The sequence below is a fragment of the Nomascus leucogenys genome, chromosome 9 (genome assembly GCF_006542625.1).
Source record: "Nomascus leucogenys isolate Asia chromosome 9, Asia_NLE_v1, whole genome shotgun sequence".
Classification (NCBI taxonomy): Eukaryota; Metazoa; Chordata; class Mammalia; order Primates; family Hylobatidae; genus Nomascus; species Nomascus leucogenys.
Window position 1 is genome coordinate 114,036,611 of NC_044389.1, and position 18,482 is coordinate 114,055,092.

Sequence of the window (18,482 nt, forward strand, 5' to 3'; positions counted from 1 at the left end):
CTTGAGAAAATAACTGTAAAGTAACTGTACAATGTTTCATAAAGATAAAGGGCTATGAAACATGGTTTCATTCTGGTAAAGATGACTTTTATGTTTTTGTGACTTTACTTTTCCTAATAAAATGTTTTCACTTAAAAACAAAAGCAACAATAACAACAACCAAAAAACAAAACAAAAAAAAACCCACAATGTGTCACCTATTTTAAAAGTTCCCATCTAGGCAGTTAGATATGGAAATGTAATTTTCTAACTTCGATTTAAATCAAAGATCACAGCTTCCACCTTAAGTGAAAAAAGAAGAACAAAGTAAACTCAAAAGTAATGAGAAGAAAGGAAATAATAAAAATCAGAGCAGAAAACAATAAAATACCAAACAAAACAGAAAAATCAATGAACCAACATTTTGTTCATTAAGGGTATCAATAAAATTGATAGACCTTCGGCCAGATTAATCAGGAAACAAAGACATAATTACCAATATCAGGAATGAGAGAGGTGACATTATTATAGATTCTACAGATATTAAACAATGAGAATGGAATAATATGAACAACTTTATGCCAATAAGTTCAATAGTTTAGGTGAAATGAAGGAATTCCTTGAAAAATGTAAGCTGTCAACGTTTAACTCAAGTAGAAATCAATAACCTGAATATCCTCATATCTAATACATTTAACTTATAGTTTAAAACCTTTTCACAAAGAAAACTCCATATCCATATTGCTTCACTCATGAATTCTACCAAACATTTAAGGTAAAAATAATACCAATTCTACACAAACTCTTTCAGAAAACTGAAGAACAGGGAAAGCTTTCCAACTCTATGAGGCCTGCATTACACTGATACTAAAATCAGACAGAGACTTCAGAAGAAAACTGCAGCCCAGTCTCTCTCATGAACATAGACACAAAAATCCTTAACAAAATAATTGTAAATCAAATGCAGCAATATAAAAAAGAACAGTACAGTATGACAAAACGGGGTTTATCTTCAAAAATGCAAGGTTAACATTCATAAATCCATTAACATAAATCATGTTAACAACCTATAAAAGAAAAATATGGCTATCTCAATAAGCACCAAAAAAATCGGAAAAAATATCCTACATCCATTTCTGTTAATAACTCTTCAGCAATCAGTGAAGAGAACTCCTTCAACTTGATGAATATCTGTGGAAAACAAAGAGCTAATATCCTAATTAATGGTGATATACTGAGTGCTTTCTCTTTCAGATGAGGAACAACATGGAGTTAGTTCACCTTACCCACTTTGGTCCCACATTGTAATGAGGGTTCTCACCATCACAATTCATCAAACTAAGAAAATAAACCAACTGCTGCTATCCCAAGGTAGAAAATCTGACAGAACCTATACTAAAAGTGATTATAACTAACTGGTAAATTTTTTTAAACTGCAGGATACAGATAAATGCACATATTTCCTCTGTTTTTGTCTCGGAAACTATTTCTCCCTCACTTTTGCAGGATAATTCTCTGGACACAAAATTCTTTATTGATGGTCTTTTCTTTCCAGACTTTAAACATTTCACTCCATTCTCTTTTTAGTTGCATTGGTTCCTGACATCTGATGTCATTATTATTATCGTTCCTCCATAGATAAAGTATTTTTGCCCTGACTTCTTTCAAGATTTTCTTTTTGTCTTTGGTTTTCTGTAGTTTGAATATAATGTGCGTAAGCGTTGACCAAGTCTGGTATTTGTCCATTTGGTATTTATTCCCTGAGCTTTCTTGATTTGTATTCTGGTTTTTCTTATTAATTTTGGAAAGTTTTCAACTATTACTTTACATCTTTCACCTCATCCTTTCTCTTTCTCCTCCTGGTATTCCCAAACATACATATTATATCTTTTGTGATTGTGCCACACATTTCGGATACCATTCTGCCTTTTTCATTCTTTTTTCACTCTGCTCTTCAGTTTGAGTGGTTTCTATTGATCTGTCTTGTAGTTCACAGATGCTTTTCTCAGCCATGTGTAGTCTGCTAAGAGCCAAACAAAAGCATTCTCCATTTCTATTACAGTGTTTTCTATTTCTAGTATTTCTTTTTATTCTTAGGATTTCCATTTCTCTGCCTACATTACCCAACTCTTCTTGCCTGTTGTTCATTTTTCCCACTTGAGCCCTTGGCATACTCATCATAGGTGTTCTTAAATTCGTGTCTGCTAATTCCAGTGCCTCTGCCATATCTGAGTCTGGTCTGATATTTCGTCTCTTCAGATTGTGTTTTGACTTTTAGCATGCCTTCTCATCTTTAGCTGAAAGTTAAACATGATGTATTCAGCAGAAGGCACTTAGGTAAACAGGCCTTTGGTGTGAGGTTTTATGCCTCTGTCTAGGAGGGAGGCTGGGCTCATTGTCTGCTGTAGCTGCAAGGCTCCAATCTCCTCTGGTGTCTTTGCTTTTGTCTCCCCTATTGTCTTGATCTCCCTTGAAACTCCTTCTTAAGTATTGAGTCAGAGCTGTGGCCCCCTTGACTGTCCTTATTCAGGAGCTCTGTAGTTGTGAGGCCAGGTGGAAGAGCGGAGGGGAGGGGAAGGGAGGGGAGGGGAGGGGAAGGGGAGGGGAGGGGAGGGGAGGGGGAAGGGAGGGCGGGAGGGGAAGGGGCGGGGAGAAGAAGGGAAAGGCAGGGGAGGGAAAGGGGAGGGGAGGGGTCTGTAGTCCCATGGTTTGGTCTCGTTTTCAGGGGGCCTGCACACTGCGGCTGTGACCTTCACAAATGATCAAGGTACTGCCCCCTGACACAGGAAGGCTAAGAGGCTGGAGCCAAGTGATTTTCCCTCCCCCCAAGTCAGATGTGCTGGTGAAGGCCTTGCCCTTGTAGAGTGGGGTCTGTCAGGAGAAAGCTCTAGCTGAATTCACAGTCACCTTCCCTCCCCTCGCCACACTGGAGGGGATCCTTCTCCCATCTTCACCATAGGAACTTGGTGGTGCTCCTGGAAGGAGAACCCATGAAACTGAGGCAGCCAGCAGACCAGACATCTGGGAGCCCTCACTCCGCAGCCAGCCCCAGCCTCCGTCAATGCCTCCATGGCCCCATGTGGGGTCCCTACCCATTTCTGGCTCTAGGAGCTGCTCTTCCGGAAGCCATCATTCTCTGTATCTGCCTGTTTCTCCAGTTTTGGGGTCAGCAGTTTGCCCTGTGGCCACAACTCTCTGTTGTGATCTAAGAAAAATCACTGTTTTCTGTTTTTTGCCTTTTTGTGGTGAGGGAGAGAGAAACGACTTCCAAGCTCTTTTCCATGTTGGAATGGAAACCAGAGGTCTCCAGAACGGTCACATTGGGAAAGGTATGGCAAGCTCTCAGACTTCAAAATCAGCATTTACAAGAATTCGCCCAGGAGAATGAAAACATGTCAGCACAGAGACTTGTACACAAGTGTTCATACCAGCTTTATTTGAAATAGCCAAAAACCGGAAACAATCTAAATGTCCATTGGCAGGTAAACAGATGAATGTGGTTTATCCACATGACAAAATCCTACTCACAAGGAGAAGAAATAGATTGGGATATGCAATAAAATTAGTCTTTCAAAATAATTTTTCTAAGTGAAAGAAACCAAAAAATACATACTGTATAACTGCATTTATACAAAATTATAGAAAATGCAAATTAATCTCTAGTGACAGAGGGTAGACCAGTGTTTCCCCAAGGGTGGAGTGGGGGTGAGGAGGGGCAGTGCAGGGAACACGGAGGGGCCCGGGTGACTTCCTTGGGGGATTGTGCATGATTTCGGTTGTGGAGATGATTTCATGGTAAATGCTTGTCAAAGGAAATCACGTTTTATACCTTAAATATGTCTGGTGTGTTGTCTGTTACACCAGAATACCAGAACAAAGCTGTTTCAAAAGAGAGGAAAACTAAAATTAGCTCCTTCTGACAGGGAGTGGTCAGAGAACATATACAATTAATTTTATTACTGAAAAAGAAAGAAAATAAAGTTTATCAGTAGAACATTTTTGTATTATGCAGCTAGAAAACTCCATCATACTTCAGGAGCTAGAAAACTTTTGTAATGCATATGCATTATAGAAAATGATTATATGTTTAGCCAGTATTCTAGAACTTACCCACCTATGCAATGAAATGCTGTTTTCCCAAAACACAGACTGAAAATAAAAATTTTTATTCCAGTATGAGGCCATTGCTCAATAACCATTTTTGGACTGTCTCCTGCATTTGAAATGATTTTCAGTCCCAGTTTATGAGCAACATTAGAAAACTACTTTGATTGTTTTATGATCACACCTGGCAAATGAAATCCTTATTACATTTCCTACTTTAAAGCTGGGATTTCTAAAATGTATCTGAAAGCAGCCCAGTTTTGACACAGTGTAACACACTGCCTTTCAACAACTTCCTCAGTGACCATTTTCTCAAGAACATTATCTTGGAGCAAAATTGGCTTTGTGTTTCCTCCTATGAAATGTGCACACTGCCTGAATATCAGACAGTTTAGAATAATAAAACTACATGTTTATAAATGGAAAAAGTACTAATATGTGAAGTGAATAAAATATGGCTCTTCAATGATGAGTTTAAAACTGATGCTGTCAAAAAATATTGGTATAAATCCCCCATCTTATCAGCACTCACTTTATCCATCTTTGGAATAACACACACTTTCTCTTTAGAATTTCTTACTCTTTTAATTATATAATATTAGGTACACTGAAGGAATAGTATAAAAAATTCCTTCTAATTGTAGAGTATTATAAACTATGAATACTCAGATTGCTTGAGCCCAGGAGTTCAAGACCAGCCTGGGCAACATGGCGAAACCCTGTCTCTACAAAAACATACAAAAATTACCCCGGTGTGGTAGCATGCATCTGTAGTCCCAGCTACTAGGGAGGCTGATGTGGGAGGATTGATTGAGCCCAGCAGGTCGAGGCTGCAGTGAGCCATGATTGAGCCAGTGCACTCCAGCCTGGGTGACACAGTGAGACACTGTCTCAAAAAAAAAAAAAAAAAATGTTCCCACCATCCAAATTAAGAACCAAACACTACCAATTCTGAGCTCTTCCCAGTCCTACCCTCTGCCCCAAAAATATGTGATCATGGATTAGACAGACGGACTGGCAGACGTGGTTTGGTTTTGCTTGTTTTTGTACTTTATGAAAATGGTTTCATATGTCTGTGGTCTTCAGTGCCTATGTTTTCATTCCACATTATGTTCCTAAGATCAAGGATTGCGTGTAGCGTGGTGTTCTCCGATTTTACCGCTCTGTGCTACCTTTGTGTAGATTTGCCAGTTTACCCCTGTGGATACGTTTGTGTTGTTTCTAGTTTGGTGCTATCACCCTGCACAGTCCCCCAGCACATGTTCAAGTTCTTTAGAACAGTGGTTCTCAAACTGGACAGTAGAATCCCACGTGACAGCATGTTTGTTATAAAAGGCAGGTCACCATTCCCCAGAGATTCTGAGTCAGTAGCTTCTAGAGACCCAGAGGTTTCCATTTTAACAAACACTCAAGACGATTCTAATGCAAATGCTCTAGACATTACAGCATAATCAATCGTATTCTAAACACACACCTAGTGTGCTGGGCACAGAGGTATGCACACAGCCAGACTTGCAAGATGATGTTTCCAAAGTTGCTGTATTACTTTAGGCCCCAACCAACAGAGTGCAAAGTTCCAGTAGTCTATATATGACCACAGATTTTCCCTCCAATCTAATGACTGTGAAATGGCATTTCATTTTGGCCTTAATTTTCATGTTCTCAATTTCTGTATTTTGTTATTGGCTACTCGTATGTTCTCTTTTGTTACATACCTATTCAGGTCTGCTGTTCAATTTCCAATTCTCCTATAGACATATAAAATCTTATTTTGTTCACTATCCTGGACAGCAGTCCTTTGTGAATTATATATGTTGCAACTACCATTTGTGGCTTATCATTTCACCCTAAAGGTGTCTTATAATAAACAGAATCTTTTAATTTTAATGTAGTTGAATTCATCCATCTTTTCTAGCACACTTAATGCATTTTTAAAGAACTTTAATAAATCTAAAGTTATTTTAAAAATCTAATTTTGATGTTTCTCCTTTAAAATTTAACAGTTAATGCTGGAATTCATTTTTGTTTGGTGTGAGGTAGGGATCCAAATAGATTATTTCATTTCATGTGGGTAACAAACAGTACTAGAACCATTAACTAAATAGGTCACTGTATTAGTCAGGGTTCTCCAGATTAACAGAACCAATAGGATGTATATAGATACACAAAGACTTGTGATGAGGGACTGGCTCATGTGATTATGGAAGCTGAGAAGTCCTGCAGTCTGTCATCTGCAAACTACAGGCCCAAGAGAGCTGGTGGTGGTGTTCCAGGCCAACTCCAAAGGCCTGAGACCCTCCTGCCCCCCAGTCAATCATGCTAGACAGGGTGTCACAAACCAGGGCATGACAACTCTGACAGCATCCATGTGGGAGGCAGACGTGGTGCCCAGGTGAGAGGGAGGCAGAGTCTCTGGAGTTGGGGGGACAAGGTGCTCATCAGCACGGGTGACAGATGAACTTAGCTAAGATAATAATGTCTCTAAGTTGTGACTGACATTTCCTAACTCATCATCAACCCTTTAAGGGGAAAATCCTGATCATATATTTTAGGTTGTCGGTGCTTGAAACATCTTTTGAGTACACTAAGAAATGCCTGCACAGTCAATACCTTTCCTAGATGTATTCTCAACTGTAGAATGAAGAACACTTCTTTCCAGCAAGAACTGCCTGTTCTAACCCTTAGATCTCAATCCATCCTCTTTCTCCATCCTACTGCCAACAACAGCCGGGGCAACCAAAATCCTTCACCTGGATGACTGGGCAGTCTCCCCACTTCTGATCTTCACCCTTTAAGGTGCAAAGGATGAAATCTACACTCTTCCCCAGAGCTTCTAGGTAAGACAGTGCCTGCATATCACCCCAGCCCCCTGGGGCCACCACCTTTCACCTGCACTCTGGTCACGCTGTGATCTCAGCACCTGAAGTGTGCCAAGCTCACCTTGTTTTTGTTTATGGCACTCTGCTCACTGGGAACTCTCCCCACCACTTCCTGGTGCCTTGACTCATCTCAGAGAAGCCTCCATGATCAGACACCCAAGGCAGCTCCTCACTGTTCTCCACTCGGCCCACAAACCAAGAGGCCCCAGGAAACTCTTGCTTGGCTTCCACACAGAGCTCCTGCGTCTCCAAAGACCTGCTTAGTTCATTTTCATTTTGACCAAAAGCTGCTTAATAAAAGATATTCTACTAAAATTAATTTTAAATTACACAAGACTTTTGGCCAGGCACAGTGGCTCAAGCCTATAATCCTAGCACTTTGGGAAGCAAAGGTGAGCAATTGCTTGAGCTTAGGAGTTCGAGACCAGCCTAGACAACACAGTGAGACCCTGTTTCAAAAAAACTTTTTTAATTAAAATAAAAAAATCACACAACACTTTTAGCTAATTTCATTTTCAGCTTCTTCCCACTATAAGATGAATTGTATATGTTACATATAATAAAATCAGGTGTTCCCAAATTTTAGCATAATTTTTTAAATTCTAAGTTATTAGGGAAAAACAGTAAACCTATGGATAGTAAGGGAGACCAGTGCCCTGGCGTTTTGGTGAAATCACAGCAATGTGTAAGTGTTTCTATCTGGATTCTTGATACTAATAGAGCATGAACTTTTAAATTCACTGAAGATGTAACATTATGAAATTTAGACAATAATCACAGGCTATTTAAGGAGGAAGGTGAGAAAGTTAAATAACCAGTGGAGAAATGGTCTGTCTTTCTGGGTGTGAAGATACTCCCAGCACCAACACAGCTTAGGCAGTGGCCTCGCCAGTGTGAAGGAGCCACTATCTGCTCAAGCAAGAACCCTCCCAGACTCTCCACCTGCTGAGAGCGCAGCAGCCTCAGCCTCAGCCACAGCCACAGCCTCAGCCACGACCTCGGCCTCGGCCTCAGCCTCAGCCTGGGCCACCACCACAGCCACCGCCCTGGTCTCAGCCTCAGCCAAAGCCTCCGCCCTAGCCTCAGCCCCAGCCCCAGCCCCAGCCCCAACCTAGGCCTCAAGCCTCAGCCACAGCCACAGCACCAGTCCTGGTCTCAACCTCGGCCTCGGCTTCAGCCATGGCCTCAGCCACAGCCTCAGCCTCCACGCGTGGGTCAGACATGGCCATGCACCAGGAGCCCCCAGGAGCCACTCCCAATCTGGTTTGCATTCTCCCACAGAAAATGGCACCTACTTTCTGTAACTGCATTTTTTTTTAACTTTCAAACAAGCTTACTGCAGTGAGAACAGTATGAGCATTTTATTATACTGAGGAACTTTACCAAAAATTTACGTCAAATTGTTAACCCTTTTGGAAGTTTTCGGGGTCCTGATGAAGGATGAAGCAACATAATTATGTATTGTTTAATGTTAGCATAAGAGATAGACAGAAAACACAACTGATTTTTTAAGTCTAAAAATTTTTCGAGTGACCAATATTATATTTGTTCAATTTCTAGGTCATCGTGATGTTTATATAGTCATTCACAACGTTTCACCAAAGCAAAACATGAAAAACTATAAAAAGAACAAAAGACTCCCAATAACACAAAGCTTTTATAATAGTAATTATGGAACATGGACATTTTAATGAATTTCATATTGCAATGAAGACACTCAACACTTAGAGACAATTATATCGATACAATAAAAACTGATTCCACAGAACACTTATAAATGCATACATTTTCCTCCAAAGAAACATGTTTTTCACAGATTTAAGTAACAAATGATTTACATAGGATTCTTCAGATTCCAAAATATGTACAGAGTTTTTGTCTCTACAGAAACTGATGAGCAGTGGTTGAAAAAGAGTTGCTTTGCCCAACAGCATGGCTCTTAGGAAATTCTGTATCGATACACACTTTTCAGTAACCACACATTTTCCATCTATCATTAAATGAAATTCTGGACACATCAGCATACAGGACAAAACTGTTCCCACTTCCAAACACTGTTTCAGACGAGATCACGTGTGGTTGACAGTATGACTTAATTTAACCACACACACGTGCACACATACATACACACACACACACACACACACACCATCCCCGATCTTGTCTGTGACTCCTGATTACCACGCTGCAGCAGCAGTGGATGAGCTCACATTAGAAGACAACACAGCAGCGAACAGCAAGGTGCCCTGGCTCCTGAGAGCTCTGCCTGAGCACCACAGGGCTGCGCCCCCAAGGACGTGCAGGGGTCCAGTTTCTGAGGTCCCTCCAGTTCGCCGGAGAAGGTGAGCAGCTGTGGCAGTGAAGGGCACCAGTGTGCCTGGAACTCAATGGCCACTAGGAATATTGATTTTTAAAAGCTTCAAAAATGTTTAATCTGGCAGAGATCTGGTTCTTAAGTTTGATTTGGCTATTTGCAGCCATTTTTCAATGTTCCTAACCATCATCCTAAGACACCCAGACTTTCAAATTAAACTCTGAGGAACCCAAGCAGGTGGCCTGTGCAGTGGCCCCAGGAGCTGCCCTGGGCTCACACCTTTGCATGTGCAGTGCAGGAGGCCCTGGCAATTGGACCTCCGGCCAAGAGAAAAAGTGAGACCCCAGCAACATCTGGACACAGCACAGCCCTGCATCAGGCAAGTTCACTCAGGACAGCAGGAGCTGAAACCTGAGATTCTAATCAACCAGAGGGACCAGGTGGACTCCATTCTCAGAACAGTGCAGTCAGGAAATAATGTCGGACAAAAACACAACACATTTTTTATTTGTAAAATCAAAATGACTGAAATATTTGCTGTTTGTCCCTTAGCCACGTCAGATCCATCTGAGGTGGTTATCAGTTTTTCTTTGGCCCGGGGCTGTCAGTCATTTCAGAGTCATTCTGGATGACTTAGATTTGAAGCTCCTTGGACCAGCTCCTGAAGACCCAAGTAGGGAGGTGCCTCTCACCCCTGGCGAGCTGCACCAAAGGACGGGTCCAAAAGTCCCACGCCCTACTGCACTTGCATCTACCAGTCCCCAGATGTGTTCCCTCCTACCTCACTGTAAAACAGGGCAAAACACAAAGACCTGGGGATGTCACATGACAGCTGTAAATATTACCTTCCTGTGTCTCTCCAAGTGGTGAGCCTCCAGGTAGACGTATTGAAAGGACTGAAAATACAAGACGCAGGAAATGAGAGCCTCTTTACCAAAACTGTAACTCAGCAAGAAACATTAACGTACAGATACCAGGTGAGCAGTAATTTCCAAGAAGGCAAGAACACCAGGCTCCCTCAGCAGTGGCGGAACTGGCACTGAGAGGCGTCCCCACCACAGGACCTGGAAGTGTCTCGTCACCGGGGCCTGCTGGCTGCGGCTGTCAGCTTGTGCGCCTAAGTGGAGAGCCTACACCTTCAGGACACGTCGGTGTGACTGTCTTTCCTGCCTTCTGAACTGAACTCAGTATTCCAGCTATAAACCAAAGTGCTCCAGCCAGGCAACAGTGAGACCCAAAGTTTCCCAAAGACCCGTCTCTGAGGTAGTGTTGTTGGCTCTCAAACACCACCACGGGAGTGAGCCCATTTGGAAGCACACAACCGAGGTGCGGAGAATTAACTGGGCTCTGTGTGCAGGCGGCAGGGCCTCTTATCAAGGTCAAGTCACATTCAGTGGACAAGTCATTTGAAACATCTAAAACCTGTTTATAATCATAGCTATAAATTAAAGTGCTTTACATTTTGCTTAATATTTGAAATCGGTGATTAGAATCCTATTTCAAAATTTGCTAGCATGAGACCTCGGGAGATTGAAATGATTTTCTATAAAAAAGCAGAAAACTTTTCTTTCCTAAAGACACTCCAAATGGTGCAAATCCAATATCCCATGCTTTTTTTTTAACTTCTAAACTCCAGGTTACCTTTGCAGAACTGTAACAGAAATTAGAGTAGAAGCTGACTACACAACAGCACGTGCTGAACTTCACGCAAGGTAAACACAAAATCCCGGAGCGATCCTGCTGGTCGCCAGCCAACACAGGCAGCCCCACAGTCTTCCCAGCACAGGCAGACACGTACAGTTACTCCAGGGAACGCAGGACTGCCGACGCTGCAACATAATACAGAAGTTCACATTTAATTCACACAAATGTAATGCCCTACTGTTCACCTGTCCAATGTCAACAACTCACAAGCATTTCATGTGCTACATGGGAGGTGAGCTTCGCCTCTACTGCCCAGAGGACCCAATACACATACATATACAAGACAAAAGTAAAAAATACGACCACACATTTCTCTGTACATTTCATGCAAGCTGGGCACTATGTGAAAAGAACATATACAAAGCACCCTTCCCAGGGTCAAACTCTCACAAAAATGGCTGATTAATACGCAGAAAAGCCTGCACCCGTCAAAGGTCTGTGCGGGCAAACAGTGAAACTAAGGACTGCCGGTGTCCTTATTTCTCTTGTAGTAATGCAGGGATGTTGATGTTCCAACCAATGGCTTGCCGGTCAAACCCACAGGTGAACAGATTGCACACGGGGTGGTCTTCACTCCATGCCGAGCAGCACACCATTCTCCTGTGGCCCTAGTGATGATCAAACAAACCAAAATCAGTGCATTATTCCCGAAAGTAAGATTTATAAGACCTCAGCGAAATGAATAACCACATCACTCAAAGTAAGTAAGTTACAAGAAAACAACATGGTGTGCAGGATTAGTCCCACAGACCGCCGAGCACGGACCACCGTGCATGGACCACAGATCGCGGACTGCCGAGCACCAACCGCCGCTGAGCACGGACCACCGAGCACCCCACACACCATAGAGCATGGACTGCCGAGCACGGACCACTGAGCAGGACCACCGAGCACGGATCGCCGAGCACGGCAGAGCCGCCAGGACGTGCAGCCAGGCCAGGATGAGTGACGCCAAGACACTAGTGAGCACAAGGGTTGGTGGAACCCAACCCAAAAGCACTGTATGAGTCCTTCTTTAAGAAAATGAGTAAGATTACAGTCAGACAAAATAATAAATAAATGATCACGGTGACATTTTTGAATAAATGAAGCTAGGAGATATTTAGGGGTAAATTAAATGATATTCCCTCAAAGACTTCAAATTGCATTTTAACAAATAATTGGCTTCGGTAATAAAGGAACTAGAAAAATACATTTGGTGTCATATAAAACAAGGATAAATAAATGGCCTTTTAGGTAGATTCCTGCCATCTTCAGCAATTCCAGTTAAATATCAGCATGTTGGAAAAGTTACTGCAAAATATGTGACAGAGCAATAGCATATCGGTGTGTATGTACACAGCAGATGCAGGCTCTTAGCCAACACTTAGAATATCTGTAAGCAGTGCCTTAGCACCTATCTGCATTTTCTAAATTACACAACAGCTCTGATACATTGCTGCTACAGCATCAGGTACAAGAATGAGTCAGTATTAAGTTGACAGATTAAGAAACACTCAAAAGAATGGCATAAAATTTTCCTGCAAAATATTCACCTATAAATATGCTATTTATACATCTGGAGAGAGAACCACAATAGCTATTTATACATCTGGAGAGAGATCCACAAAAGGCCAGAAAAATAAAATAATTGTAAGAAAGACCACATAACAAAGGGTTACAAAAGGCACAAAAAAGGAAGCAGCAATGCATCCACTAACTGGAGGTAAAACCAAGGCTGTAGGCAAGAGCTCTTCAGAGTGAAACTCAAGGCATTCGCTGCAGAAGTGCCAAAGATAAAGAGCTTCCAGAAGAAAGCCAGCCAGGCTTTCACCTCCGCAGAGCTGCCATGGGATTTCCATCTCTCATGCGCCCACAGCATCGCCACCCAGGAAGCAGATGCCCCATGCCGTCGTGAGCCCCAGTGCACGTGATGTGCTCCAGGACGTCAGCACGGGGCCCGACGGGACTCCACTTCACGGGGATCCTTGAGCCCCATGGGCCTCCACGTCACAGGGACCCTCACGCTCCATGAGCCTCCACTTCACAGAGACCCTCATACATGTACCCTCGCGCCCTGTGAGCCCCCACTTCATAGGGACCCTCGCGCCCCGTGAACCTCCACATCACAGAGACCCTTGCACAGGGACCCTCCCACAGGGACCCTCACGCCCTGTGAGCCCCCACTTCATAGGGACCTTCACGCCCCGTGAACCTCCACGTCACAGAGACCCTCATGCATGTACCCTCGCGCCCTGTGAGCCTCCACGTCACAGAGACCCTCATGCATGTACCCCCGTGCCCCGTGAGCCCCCACTTCATAGGGACCCTCGTGCCCCGTGATCCTCCACGTCACAGAGACCCTCACGCAGGGACTCCCGCGCCCCGTGAGCCCCCACTTCACAGGGACCCTCACGCCCCGTGAGCCTCCACGTCACAGAGACCCTCACGCAGGGACCCTCGCGCCCTGTGAGCCTCCACATCACAGAGACCCTCATGCATGTACCCCCACGCCCCGTGAGCCCCCACTTCATAGGGACCCTCATACCCCGTGAGCCTCCACGTCACAGAGACCCTCGCACAGGGACCCTCGTGCCCAATGAGCCTGCTCTTCACAGGAACCTGGACCCCGGACCTCCTGACTCTCCACCAAGCAAGCTCGCTTTCCCAAAACTCACGCTGGGAAGTGACATCTACTCCAGCACTACAGGGAAATCTTTTCCATCATTCCCTTTCACTCCACTACTTAAAGGCCCAAATAAGTGTTTTGTTTTCTCTTTTTCAAGTCGGTCAGCTGAAGAAGAACAATGTAAGTCAGTGATTTCCAGCAGGGTTCTGTGACACTGAAAACCACATTTATTTATCTGAAGAGGTGTTACAAGTTCTAAATAAAGTTAAATCACATTCATTAATCTTAAAAATAAATCTATTTCACATACCACTTTAGGAGGGAATAAACCCAGGCACAACAGAATCCTACAACATCTACAAAGTTGATAACGGTAAATAAAACTGTCTACACAGAATTAGGGCCAAGAAGAACCATTCAGAATTCCGTTTTTCTGAGGGAAAATACTCTCAAAGTAATAAAGTCATAGTTCACAGTCATAAACAAATAGTTCTCATGAATTTGTGCTTCAAAATGCAAACTTTACTTGCTGCACAGAAATTTTAAAATCCACACGAGCATGCTGAAAAGAAAACATTCTACTGTGTCTAAGATGCAGCTGGGAGGACACACAAGTGATACTCAGCTGTTAGCAAAACATGAAAAGATTCCCCAGAACAAGGAATTTACGGCTGTTAGGGGTTGTAAAGCATATTTTAGTTACTCTAATTTCATGAAATTTTTCTACTCCACTATTTTGATGTGTATCGAGGAGTAAAAACATCAATAATTAACTTCAAACAGTGCACTCTCATGCCAGGAAGGGGACTGAAGAGGCAGCCGGTCTCAGGGAAGATCATTTCCAGAAAGTCTGTGCCACCTGAAGAAAAGGTGTTGCTGCTCTGAGAGAACCCCCACCTTCGCACGTGCCTCCCTAACCACCCGGCCTGCCTGCAGTTTCTGAGGCTCACACCCCATGCAGAGTAGCTGCGGCCCACGAGCCATGAGCTGGTGTCCACAGAAGGAGCCACAGAGGCACTGAGGGGCCACCCAAGCTGCCTGCAGGCGTGTGGCCCTGTGCAGCCACAGGAGGCCTCGGGAAACAAATCCATTTACTCACACAGGTATCCAGACAGTACTCCGACAAAATCAAAAGAAGACAGGAAAGAGGGATCCTCTGTGGGGGGCTCCATTACGCACAAGGCTGGGGAGACGCTGCCTGGACCATAGGGAGTTGTTTTTTTTTTGTTTTGTTTTGTTTTGAGAAGGAGTCTCACTCTGTCGCCCAGGCTGGAGTGCAGTGGTGCGATCTCAGCTCACTGCAACCTCCGCCTCCCAGGTTCACGCTATTCTCCTGCCTCAGCCTCCCAAGTAGCTGGGACTACAGGTGCCCGCCACCACGCCTGGCTAATTTTTTTGTCTTTTTAGTAGACATAAAGTTTCACTGTGTTAGTCAGGATGGTCTCAATTTCATAACCTCGTGATCCGCCCGCCTCGGCCTCCCAAAGTGCTGCGATTACAGGCGTGAGCCACCGCGACCGGCCGCTGACCACGGGGAGTTTCTGTGCATCGCAGCTGCCCCTGTGACCTCCCAGAGGAGAGCCAACAGCAAATGCCACCCACATCACAGTGAGGCCCGACTGCAGAGCACATCAGAGTCGCCAGGGAATCTGAACACTGGCCCCCCAGGCTCCCCGGGCCTCTGCATCTGTGCGGGTGCCATGGAGTCTCTATTCTCTTTGCACCTTCCAGGCAGCCAGGACGGGTGGGCTGAACAGCACATAGCGAGAAACTCCCTCCACTGTCTTCCGAAGTTAGCAAGGAGCAACCCTTCACTAACAAGAAACCAACATTTAAATAGATTTCTTCCTGTCGCAACAGCCTGCCATAGAAACATGTTTTTCTGGCTGGAGGTGGAAGAGGTCCCACCTTAAAGACCCCCCAGCCTACAACCAACCCCGCTTCTGCCTGGCCACAAGGCCCACTCGACACTTCCAATCCGCACAGACACAACTGCAGACATCTAACGGCTTCCCTACAGAGCCACCAGCACTAACACCTGCACCAAACAGCTCGTTCCGCGTGGCTACGAAACAGAGGAACTGCATGTTTTATTTAGTTTTAAACTTAAAAACTGATCATGGTATTAAGAACACTGGGCTGGACGCGGTGGCTCACGCCTGTAATCCTAGCACTTTGGGAGGCCAAGGAGGGCAGTCACCTGACGTCAGGAGTTGCCTGACCAACTAACCAGCCTGACTAACAAAATTAGCCAGACGTGGTGGCGTATGCCTGTAATCTCAGCTACTCGGGAGGCTGAGGCTGAGGCAGAAGAACTGCTTGAACCCGGGAGACAGAGGTCGCCATGAGATCATGCCACTGCACTCCAGCCTGGGCAACAAGAGCAAAACTCCGTCTCAAAAAAAAAAAAAAAAAGGAACACTGAGGTAGGTGTGGAATAACTTGGGTGTACAACTCTACTTCTTCAATTTTAAATTTTATGAACTCTAAATACAGCTCAAGCATTTCCACGGAAAACTTAGCATGCAAAGACTTAGCAAGAAAATAAGAACGTAAAATATCTCTACCCGTCCTCCTCCACCATGCCCTGCGTATGTACACCGACCGTGCTGTTACCTGTCGGCTGCTCCGGGGAAGCCGCGCCAGGCGCACTCCTGACATATCAAACAGTCTCACTTGTCGGTTGTCATGGGGGAGGGCTATGATTTTTTGGCCGACACATACATTGATCCTGCAAAGAAGAGGTAAAAGTGGGTTGTGTATGAAACAGTGACACTGTAAGTTTTTGAGTTGACAGATAATGAGGCAGGGGGTTCCATATTATTCACATTTCAAGGCCGATTACATGAACACACTGCGTGTACCACCTGCTTACGGGATTCAAAAGAGACCAAGTTACTCACACGTAGCTACAAGATCACACAGGCCCCATGCACATACACACAATACACACACACATGCTGCTCAATGGTAGAACCAGACCCACCCAGACACAAGACCAATCCTCACAAGAAGTCAAGAGAAGCCCTGCGTGTCTGCCACAAACAGGTCATTCTCATTCTTACAAATCTCACTGATCCAACCTGGTTTTACACTAAGTTAGTTTAAGTTTTCATGGAATACTGAAACTGCATTAGAGGACAAAGGAGCCTAAACCATTGTTCCCAGGGTTCTATCAATTAAACCCCCATGAATAAAACATGAAATCACAATCAACCCTTTCACATCAAACTAAGCCACCTACTTAACTAACAGTTTGACTTTACCTGTTAATGGCAGAGTCCGTGCGAATAGTTGCAATGGGGGATCTCATATTTTTCAAGTCCCAGACTTTCACCGTGCGGTCATCGCTGCCTGAAACCACGTTGTCTCCCACGGTGAACACGGCAGAAGTCACAGTGCTACGAGCAAAGGGCACAGAGTCAGACGCAACAGCAGGTGCAGGACGCGACACCACACCCCCCACACAACCCTGACCAAGTGGGTGGGAAGGAGGTCGGAGAAGCGCAAACTCACAGCTCTCTCCTCTGCAAACTGCTCCCGCCTCCCAAAGCCTCTCCACCAGTGCAAGAAAAGGACACCCGATTTCTTCCCAGTGGATTAGAAACACACAGTCCATTCTACTCTATTCCACATCTCCAGGCAATGGAACGAAGAGAGGTTACAGAAAGTAGGGTTGGACAGAACATGCCCAAATGTCTACATCTCTGGGTCTATGGCAGAGAATTTTAAAAATCCATTCCAACAACAACTGTCAATCAATGTAATCATAACATATCTGGGTCTATCGCAGAGAATTTAAAAGAAATCCATTCCAACAACAACTCTCAATCAATGTAATCATAACACAGGAGTTAGAGAAAAACACTCTGACAACTCAACAATTCAAACACGGACAAAGGACTTGGATCAACATTTTCCCAAAGAAGATATACAAACAGCCAAGAAGCCCCACACACCAGCATTCACAATAGCATTACTGAGAACGGCCAAAGAGGTGCAAACAACCCACATGTCCATCAGCAGATGGATTTAATGTGGCATGTACACACAATGGAATATTATTCAGTCATAAAAAAGAAACTCTAACACATGCTACGACATGAATGAACTTTCAAGAATCCCCCTCATCTAAGATCCCTGGACTAGGCAAATTCATAGACACAGGAAGTAGAACAGAGGTTCTCGGGGTCTGGGAGATGGGCATGAATAGTTTCACAAGTGCAGAGTTTCCATTTGAGATAATGAAAAAGCACAGGAAATAGTGCTGGTGGTTGTAAAACAATGTGAATTGATTTAATACCACTGAAACACACACATAAAAACAGTTAAAATAGTAAGTTTTATATTACGTGTATTAACCACAATTTTTATCTTAAAAAGTTTGAGGAGAAAAATTCAACATCACAACCACTCTTGGAACCTGCTTATATAAATCCAAAACAATAATAGTTTTCTTTTTAATTCAAATGTGTTGAAATATGTGGCCCTCAGGGAGAGGGGCTCAAGGAACCGAAGAGGCCCTGAAATGGCTAAGATGGGAGACCCACGCCCTAAAGATGAAAAGTACCATAAAAACAAGAAGAGAGGGGGAAGAAAGGTTTCATCAGTTTGTGTTAAACTCTTTCATCAACTTTTCTTTTGAAATGTAAAAAATGTGTTTGACATGGTGCTAAGTATATTAAATACTCTTACTAGTGGTAAAATTGGATTAAACATATAAACAAAGGATGTTATCACTTGAATTGCACTGAGAATCTGTGAAGAAACCTAGGCCAAATCTGCAGAGGAAACCACGTCCTCACCAGCTGAGGCTGTGCTGGCAGTGGCTGGGGTGACTGCCTTAACCAGTGATCAAAGGAAAGTCTCTGGCACTTGCCAGCAGGTATTTAGA

At 43.9% G+C, this 18,482-nt stretch overlaps 1 protein-coding gene across 5 annotated transcripts in view; it reads right to left on the reverse strand.

The window, feature by feature from the left end:
• Positions 1-8,600: 8,600 nt before the first annotated feature.
• WDR37 (WD repeat domain 37) overlaps positions 8,601-18,482 on the reverse strand; it is a 77,624-nt gene continuing 67,742 nt past the window's right edge. For all 5 annotated transcript variants that reach the window (XM_030819368.1, XM_003280239.4, XM_012499419.2 and 2 more), the window contains 3 exons: positions 16,855-16,989; positions 16,205-16,319; positions 8,601-11,588 (listed from right to left, as the gene is read on the reverse strand). In XM_030819368.1, coding sequence (XP_030675228.1) covers positions 11,457-11,588; positions 16,205-16,319; positions 16,855-16,989 — 382 coding nt within the window. In that variant the 3' untranslated portion in view covers positions 8,601-11,456. The remainder of the gene's footprint in view (positions 11,589-16,204; positions 16,320-16,854; positions 16,990-18,482) is intronic.